Genomic DNA, 9,413 nt, shown 5'->3' on the forward strand with positions numbered 1-9,413 from the left:
CCCTGGTGTGGTGGTAGTGATTCACCCTCCCAGTCCTCCACACCCTTCAATGAAGGGCTTTCCTCTGGAAACTGAACAGAAAAGTCATCTTGCTTGTTCTGCTTTCCCCAGATTTCAGTGATTTTATATCTAATGCAGTCAGTTCCTTGTAAAGCCAGCTGATTTTAAAGTCAGCCACAAAAACTACCCTTGGATTCAAGAAGCCTCTCATTTGCAAGATGTTTTCTCACTACTACCTGGAGCTGAGCAGAGAACCCCAAAGCACCGTTTAGAGCTACCAAAAGCTCTTGTGTCTATGGCAGTTTGCTCAGGTACAAGTAATTGTAGGTTAGTAGGGATCTAAGGTAACACAGAAGAGTAGCCTTGGCTGTGCAGTAATGCCAATAAGAATAAAAACCGTAAAAGCAAATTCATGTCACTCAAGTAATGTGACAGGCCTCTCAGTATAAATATATTGGGAACATATCTGTTGCATTAGAAAGGGTTATTTCTAGATAGCCAACTTTTCAGAAAAAAAATTACAGAATCCAGATTTCTCTCCAAAACACATTGAAAGCAGCACAATTATTCTTGCTGACTTGAAATTTGACTGGCTTCAAATCAAATCCCTCAGAAAAATCTCTGCTTTGCCAGCAACATGCTTTTGTTTGAGAAGATGAAAATCACCAAACTGGACTGTGCTTTGTATTGTCTTCTGTTCCCTTCCCACTTCAGAAGATCTTTTCAAGTTTGAAAAATTGCCACAAAAATCCACACACAGAGCTGTACTAACTTGCTAATTTGTAACCATCGTTTCCAACTTCACCTTTCTCAACACCATGACTGACGATTGCTTAAGAATACATCTGATTATTTGCTTGGCTCTTCCACTAATATTGCCAAAGTTAAAAGACGATAATACTGTTCCCTCAACTACCCTTCTACCCTTCATAGTTACTGACTGAATTATGATCACCTTGAGCACAATTTTACATTGCATAGGTTTAAGTGTTTGAATGGTGCAACAGACAAGCACCTCAAAACACATCAGACTGCACTGGAATTAAGTGAACAAAGTGTTCATGGATGGCCACACAAGGGGCAGCCTCCAGCCACTCACAAACCATTTGACTGGACTTGAGTGTGCCTTGGCTACTGACGCACACTTTTGGAAACTTTTCCCAAGCACTTGCAAAAGCAGTTAGTGTCATCGTTTCAGGCCTTGTGCAAGCTGGAGTCTCAGTTACTGATTTTTTTCTCTCTCACATTTCCATCTGACAGTTGGTGTTTGTTGTACCACAAGGGCAAGTAGTGTGCTCAGTGTTCCTTGCTAATAATGGTCTTTGTAGGAACCTAATATTGGGGTATTTTTTATTTTTTTAATGGAGAACATGCCTTGACATGCTATTTCCCACTAATAACCAGAATACCATGTTAAGGAAATTCTAGATCAAGTAAATTGCCATCCCTCCTATAGTGAAGTCTGTATGTGCTATATTCACCTGCTGATTTATCTCTCTGACATTTTGGTTTTACGTCATTCACAAACACAGGAATAATTTCATCAGTTCAGGCTTAGTCTCAATACAAACTCTGCTTTGAAAAGGATTCAGAGTAAGAGAGTTTGGATATAAAAGCTGGTGGGTTTGCAAACTCTTCTCAATAATCAAATACTCACAGAGAAGCTGCTTGCACTCCTTTAGGTGACCATATAAATGTCTGGCAAAAAAAAAATGCTGCATCCATTTCAGATGTGCAAAAGATCTCCAGCTAAATTTATAATGGCTTTCATCAAGTTGGAAGAAAGATACAAGAAACAAACAAAAGAATGTCATCTACAGAAAAGCTTGTCTAAAAGAAAATTATACTGCATGCCAGTGGAATTGCAGAAAGCAGCTAGTAACAGGCTTCAAGCTTGCCAGAGCAAGGAATGAGAAGGCAATTTCCTTAAGTTTATCTCCCTAATGCAGATAGTTTAACAACAGTTGGGTGTGAATTAGAAGCCTTGAGTTAGGGCCCCAGTGATATTACTAAGCACAGTGATCACTTTTTCCATCTGAAGTTGGTATCTCAGTAAAATATCTAGTAAAAACGAAAATCCACAGCACATTTGGTGCAGCCATTTTCACTCCTAGAACAGTAAGTACCCCCTAGTGCTTCTATCAGAACTCAGGAATTTTGCTTCTGAGCCACCTCACTACCTTAAATTAACAGCCAATAGTCTCCAGAGTATTAATTTTAAGCAACCCTCTACAAGGTTCTCTGCACTCATCAGAAGCTCCTGAATTAAAACTACTAAACCATCAATTCTGCAATTCTGCTATTAGATCAGTGACAAATACATCTCCAGGTGCATTGCAGAGGCAGTTGTAGTGTAAACCCAGATCTACATTGATAAGCAGCATTAGACTAAGTAAACAGCACCAAGCACTGGCACCATAAAGCCAAATCACTCAGAGGAAAGTAAGCAGATAACATCATTGATAAAAGATCCAGGATATAAACGGTTTGGATTTCATATTAGTTGATATCAAGAGTAGCTCTCTCTAAAGGGTAGGAGGGCAGTGCCAGCCACACATCTAGTAACAGTATATCAAGATCTCAGCATGAGAAATTAGGACAGTAGTTAAAATGCTGGGCAGGATGCTGGAAAAGACTGCAGAAGTATTCTGCAGAGGTAAGCACCAGGACCACAAGTTACACCTGGCAAGAGTCTCTACATTCAGTCCATGAAAATGGTGGAATACAGAGCTCCCTGGCTCTTGTTCAGCCACATAAGAAGGGACAGGAAAATTTTGCAAAAGTTTCTATAAACTGAATCTAGTGAAGAGTGGATCTTACGAAATTCTGCACTGACCATACCCCAGTAGAAAGTGCTCTGAAACAAACTCAGTGCCCCACTGCAATGACTGACAGCTTACTACCTCCTTACCAAGAAAAACAATCACTGACAGCCATGGTAAGAACAGCCTTGTGGAGCAGGATGACCCAGTCAGCCATCTGATAACTTGCACCAATGTTTTCTGACCCTAAGACTGATAATTCTGCATAAAGCAAACCAGAAACAAGAAGGTCTGTCAATCACATTTGTAGCAAACTATTTTCTTTTTTTATAGCAATAGAGGTCAAGGAAGATGCAATTAAAGCTGTGCCAGTTCCTAAGGAAGTGCTAAGAACCAATCAGGACCCTGAAGCTGAAGCTCCCAACACTGGGCTTCTCGGGGACTTCAGCTGAAACTGGGAACAGGAACCCACAAAGAAGATAGCCAAAACAGAGCTATATTTATAGAAAAACGGCATTTCTTTTCAATTCTACCCAGTCTCATAAAATACCAGTGAGCTTGAAATGACAGTGCTGGAAGGGATCAGGTCTTTGAACAGAAGCATTCAGGACAGTACTTACCTGAAGTTGGAGGCATGTACAAATAAGTTGGATGAGCCAGAAAGCACATGTACTGCTCAAGCCTGAACACCAGAACAAGGACACAAATGAGAGAACAAAAAATGAACGACAAACATAAGAGACAACAGCAGGAGGATCTGCTAGCTCCTGTTATCTCAATTCAGCCATGGGAGAAGGTGAAAACAAACATGTTTTGTAACGTCAGACACTATATATAGTTTACTACTCTTGTTTCTGGGATATGAACTGTCTGAAAGGATACTCAATAGAACATATTTAGACTGCAACCCACTACACAGTGGGGCAAAATTCAAATTGGAGCATACGATATTTTTCAAGTTCCCACAAAGCCTGGGAAGACAGTGTTAACAATTGAGATGCTCAGAAATTTTCCAACCATGTATTTTTCTGAAAGTCCCAATCCTTCAAAAAGGCTTCTACTTCCACTGAATTTTCCCAGTCTGTCCACCTTTCTGCTAGCTCTCTGTAGCAGTCTGCACATAGCGGGCCAGGACTGTGGACTCAAGGATGGTAGTTTCAAGGCCTTTGCAATATGCAGACTGCCTCAGAGCCTGGGATCCCAGATCTGCTCTGCTGAGTAGAGGAGCAACTCCCCAGGTAAACAGGAGCCTGAACTGCAGGTGTCAAGGCCTGGTCTCCATCGGGCGTATTCCAGCAGCTCTGTAATCCGAGCATCAAATAAGTACATAAAATGGGAGACAACTGTTCAAAGAGGCATTAAAACAAAGGTATTGTTGTGCAGGGCAAGATGTTCAAAAACAAATACACAAATGTCAAGATGTACCTCAGGAGTTTCAAATAACCCTACACAGGACTCCCAGAATGAATAAGTCTGAGTAGTAGTAACATGCTACCCAAAATATGAAAGTGGAATGCACACCCCCTACCACAAACAAGAATTAGGAGAGGAGCATCAAGATTAGCTTCTGCGAAGGACTAGGTAACATCAGATATCTCGTTAAGCGGTTATGTACTAAGAGTCAGCTCCAGGAAGTCAGCAGAAGAAAGAGAACTGCACCACCAAGGTTAAAAGGATTAATGCAGATGAACATCAAAGCTGTTCAGCTCATGGAAACCACTCAAAGGAAGTATAGGCAACTTGGTCTTCAGGCACATTAACACACTCCTACCACTGCCTCTCCTAACAGAGAGTCCAATGAATTTCAGAAACACAAAATGCCTCATCTTATTGCTTGAGCATGAACTACACCCTCCACTGTACATCTGAGCAAAACCACAAACTTCCAAGAAATCTGTAAACACACTCTAGCCACTGCTTACAGAGCTTCCTAACGTTACGAGTCTTTCCGTAACACCAGGATCAGCTGTGCCAGCCACTTACTTCAGTACAAGCAGGCAGATCATCAAGTACTGTCCCAGAAAGAAACTACAATCAACACACACAAACAAGTTCCACACTGCAACCACTGAAATTAGAAGTGTACATACAGAATGACAGAATGGTAGGGGTTGGAAGGGACATCTGGAGATCATCTTGTCCAACCCCCCTGCTTGAGCAGGGACACCCAGAGCAGGGGGCACAGGAACGCATCCAGGCGGGTTTTGAATATCTCCAGGGAAGGAGACTCCACAACCTCCCTGGGCAGCCTGTTCCACTGCTCTGTCACCCTCACAGTAAAGAAGTTTTTTCTCATATTGAGGTGAAACTTCCCGTGTTCCAACTTGAGCCCATTGCCCCTTTTCCTGTCATCAGCTCCTGCTGGAACAGGGTCAAACCCAACTTATAGGCTGCCATTCCACATGGGAGAAGAGTCCTCACTAAGATTAATATTAAATTTACAGATTAAAGCAGTTCTCAACAACTTTATAAGAACGGCATGCATAGTCCAAGACACTATTTATCCTTATACGCTTCTCTGCTGGTCATATCGTCCAGGAATGAATCCAAGTGAATAGAACAAAATGATTTTCCAAGCGATAAACATAATGAATTTGGTAAACTGGTCTGAGTGATATAATCCAATGCAAGACATCCAAAACAAAGGTATTTTTGATTCTTAGCTCACTGAGGACTAGGAAAACCAATAAATCAAACTACATCTAAGATAGCTTTTACCTGTCAACCTTAACATGGTTTCAGAAAAGAAGTATCATTAGCCCTAGTTTTACATGAAGGGAAATTGAAGCAATCAATATAAAAGAATGTCAGTCACCCAACAGATCAATTACAGAGAAACAAGATATTCTGAATCTCATTCTGGCCTTCATATTATTGCGAAATACTAACTCTCCTCTGCACAGAGACAAGCCACAGAATGCCATGTAGACAAAGAACTGCAGTACTGACTTTTTTCCCCCCAAGACGTGACTAGTCAAAACAACCCTGATCATTTGCTTTGATGGTTCTAAAGCCACCTTCTGTAGTCCTTCCTGAAATATCTTTCATTTACATTACTCCAGCAACAAGCAAAAGAAAATTGCATGTATATCAGGCTGTTTAATATCTTTATTTAACAAAACATTGAACATCAACAGTATAAACACATCATTATCTTTTCAGCATGAAGAACAGTTGAGTAGTATATTCAATTAAATTAAATTAATAGACCAAAATTTTTTCTGCTATGTTGCCATAGAGACAATAAGTCATGCAGCCAAAGGGGTATGAAATGTATATAGTCTTCTGAGCCATTCTGTTTCTTATGTAATAAATGATATTCAGAAAATCATCTATTGTACTGTTGGCTATATTAAATCCAGTACATGAGATTATATTAAATAAATTTGAGGCTTTGGAACAAGATCCTACTTGTTGAAATTGTTTAAAATTTTGTTATTTTCTTCAACTGGGCCAGAATTTGGTTTATCACTGTTGATTTAGTTCATTTACTCCACTGACTGTTTAAAGAACTAAATGATTACAAATATAAAGAATTTAAGAAAGCCCATTAGAGCTAGTGTTCAGCAAAATGCATAAGGAAATCCTTTCTTCTAAATTTTTAAATAAAACAGCCCTAAAAGAACCCCACAACAATCTGATCCATTCTCAGTTAAAATGCAAGTCCTACAACTTTTTTTTTTATATGTACATGACATTCTTTTTAAGGTCCAATTTCTGCTTCTGTCTGGATAGTAATGGTCTTTCTGGCAACTCAAAAAGTAGGAAAATCTTCCCTAGACTTCCTAGCACTGCAGCAACTGAAACTTAACTCCACAGACAGCATTAGAACAGTGATGAATAGATTATAAGGGTAGAAAAGCAGATTCCTAGTCTCTCTTCCACCAGCAACGTCTCTACATCTCTCTCCTCTTGCAGGATTTGCGGTCTGTTGATCAGTGGTTAAGCGTTCATGGACAGAATCTCCTCAGACCCTTGCAGAATGGGGTTTTGATCTCACAACTTTTAAGTACTGCCAACAGAGTACACATGAAGTATGAGGTGCCTGGCGTTCAAGTTGATTGCACTGCTTTTACCACAGGTCGATGCAGAATTTGGCTCCTCATTAAATAGCCTCAGTGTGAGCCTGCCTGACAGACTCATTGACTTAAAACTCTCAGACATATGACAACTAGAGCAACAACCAACCTCCACATAATTTGAATGACAGTCTGGCATCCTGTACTACAAATATACCAGTTAGAATAAAAGTTTTAATGTGCCAAACCTCTCACAAAAAATAAATTTATTTATAAAGGCAAAGCCTGCACTAGCCATTTCAGAAACACTTCGATATCGCAGGTGTTTTGCAAGCCAACAGGCTGCACAACCTGGCCAAGAATATCAAACACACATAGCACTTTACAAAAGGCACAGAAACCAATACTGCACCACCTATAAAGTTTTTACTTTTAAACTAGGCTCACAATAAAACACTAAGGAGTCCCTTACCGTAAATCTCTTTATGTATTCAGAAACACAAAATGCTTCCATGCTCAAACGAAGGGATCTGTGCAGGCAAGATTCTCGATATAAACTTCCCATCCTGTTTGGCTTGTATGGTGGTCACCCAGGTAGCCTGAAGCCTTTTACTGAACAAAGCTGCACAGCCTCCCTAGATCTTGCTAGAATTCTGCTTGTGAGATAAACTAGGCATTTCATCTTATCTAACACTACACCACGCATTTCAATCATTTCATTTCCTTATTGGCAGTACTAAGTTCTATCCATATCCCAGCAACTCACTTCCTGAATTACTGATAACGGCTACTGTAGGGCACAGAAACAACAGATGACGACAACCAAATCTCTTGAGTCACTAGAGTCCCTTCTTTGTTTCTCTGTTCCTTAGTTCATTTTTGCCCAGTTAAACTTTGCTTTAGCTGTAACTTAAGGACAGCATGTTTGCTTCAGCCAAGCAGTGACAAGGCCACCATTTATCTGAGTGCTGTGGTTTTTTTTTTTTCCAGTGACACTGGTTACTGCTGCAGGGCATTTCCTTTAACATAATATTATTACTATACATGTGGGCATTTCTCTTATTTCTAATTTCTTAAGCAATATCATAGGAACAGAGGGAACAAAAGAATGGACAAAAAAGGACAAATATTCATCCTCCATCAGAATTCACATACCTATTTATTCCTTCAAGCACTGTTTCTACAGTCTCATGCTATGCATATAGAGCCCTTCACTTCAGTCTGTAAAATATCTTACAGTCAAACAACAGTACTCACACAAATGCATGTTGCCATGAAGCCCATGTAGGTACATTTATGAACCCCTAGATTTAGAATCTTTCAATTTTTTTTTCCTACTTACACAGTTAGATTAATAGGCAGCCATAATGCACCCAAATTATGTTCCTCCTCATGTGTTTGGTCCTCAGCTAATGAATTCCTTTTTGTTTTGCCCTGTGTAATACATACATTTCTTCCATAGAATCCTTACCTATAAGATTGCGTCAGTAGAGTACGAATATACAAAGACAAAGGATACCGAGATGCTGATGACCTAAGAAGGAAACTAAGTTCTGAAGAAGTAGAAGCAAATCTACTTCCAATTTTCATCTGTGCTGTGCCTTCCTTTCCCACTCTGCCAAGAAGCTGCAGTAGAATAAGTTCTGTTTGATTACTAGCTACAAGTGTTCTAACATTAACCCGAATCACACCAGACGTGTATAAAAAAATGACAGCCACCCACTATGGATCAGAAGCCTTTGAGTAGATGGACAAGCATCTTAGACAGCAGTATCTGGGCTTAGCATGGGCAATGTCTTCACTGCTTAAATCAAAATAGAAGTGTTTTGCCACAGGATGAGTGCATATGCACTCTCCCCTAAAATAATCATTACCTTTATCATTACGATCTAAAGAGATGTCCGGTCCAGAAGTGTGAGTATAGATCTGGCTACCCCTCTCACAGCAAAAACAAGTGCTTCGTTTCCACTTGGGTTTGCACAGCAAGATAATCAATATTCTGTTAAAAAACAAAATAAAACCAATGTGAGTACACACAAAACCAGTGAATTAAGGTGACTGAGGAACTTACACAGGGCAAAAGCCAGGGAGAAGATGGCCATGCTCACTGTGCTGCAAGAATTTTTTACTGCCTGACAGGGAATGTTTTTCAGGCCATTCAACAAAAAAGTGAAAAGGCCAGGGGTTACCTGGGGTACAGGATGATTTGACTGCAGCTCATCGAGGTGACATAGTTCTACCAAGAGGTTCATAGTCTAACATCCTGGCAAAGGGACATAGGCAACCTGAGGCTGCCTGAGACACTGGACTCAGACCTCCAGAAACGCAAGGTCTGTCTCAACTGCCAGACTCCTGCATAATTTCTAACTCAATCTCTGTGCTTTGGCTATTCCACCTGTGAAACTGAGTTAAGCTCTTCCTAGCTCACAGAATATTTTCAGAGCTTTTTAGAATCTATTGTTACTGTTACCCCTTTTAAAAGGCAAAACCAACCTATAAATCCTAGGTCAAAACTGACCTCAAAATTTTAAGACACAAGCTAGCTCCATATAGTGGTACAGGAAAACTGCTGTCTTCTGAGCAGTAAGCAGTGAGACTGCTGCTGACTGAGCCCTTTTGCCTGGATAGGGCA

At 40.2% G+C, this 9,413-nt stretch overlaps 1 protein-coding gene across 2 annotated transcripts in view; it reads right to left on the minus strand.

The window, feature by feature from the left end:
• MYLK3 (myosin light chain kinase 3) overlaps window positions 1-8,782 on the minus strand; it is a 36,551-nt gene extending 27,769 nt beyond the window's left edge. The window contains exon 1 of one of the 2 annotated variants that reach the window (XM_075101499.1): window positions 8,656-8,782. In XM_075101499.1, coding sequence (XP_074957600.1) covers window positions 8,656-8,664 — 9 coding nt within the window. In that variant the 5' untranslated portion in view covers window positions 8,665-8,782. Of the gene's footprint in view, window positions 1-7,253; window positions 7,436-8,655 lie in introns of those variants that run through there. The other variant, XM_075101498.1, reaches the window with a different exon arrangement.
• Between the last annotated feature and the right edge of the window lie 631 nt (window positions 8,783-9,413).

The sequence above is a fragment of the Phalacrocorax aristotelis genome, chromosome 8 (genome assembly GCF_949628215.1).
Source record: "Phalacrocorax aristotelis chromosome 8, bGulAri2.1, whole genome shotgun sequence".
Taxonomy (NCBI): domain Eukaryota; kingdom Metazoa; phylum Chordata; class Aves; order Suliformes; family Phalacrocoracidae; genus Phalacrocorax; species Phalacrocorax aristotelis.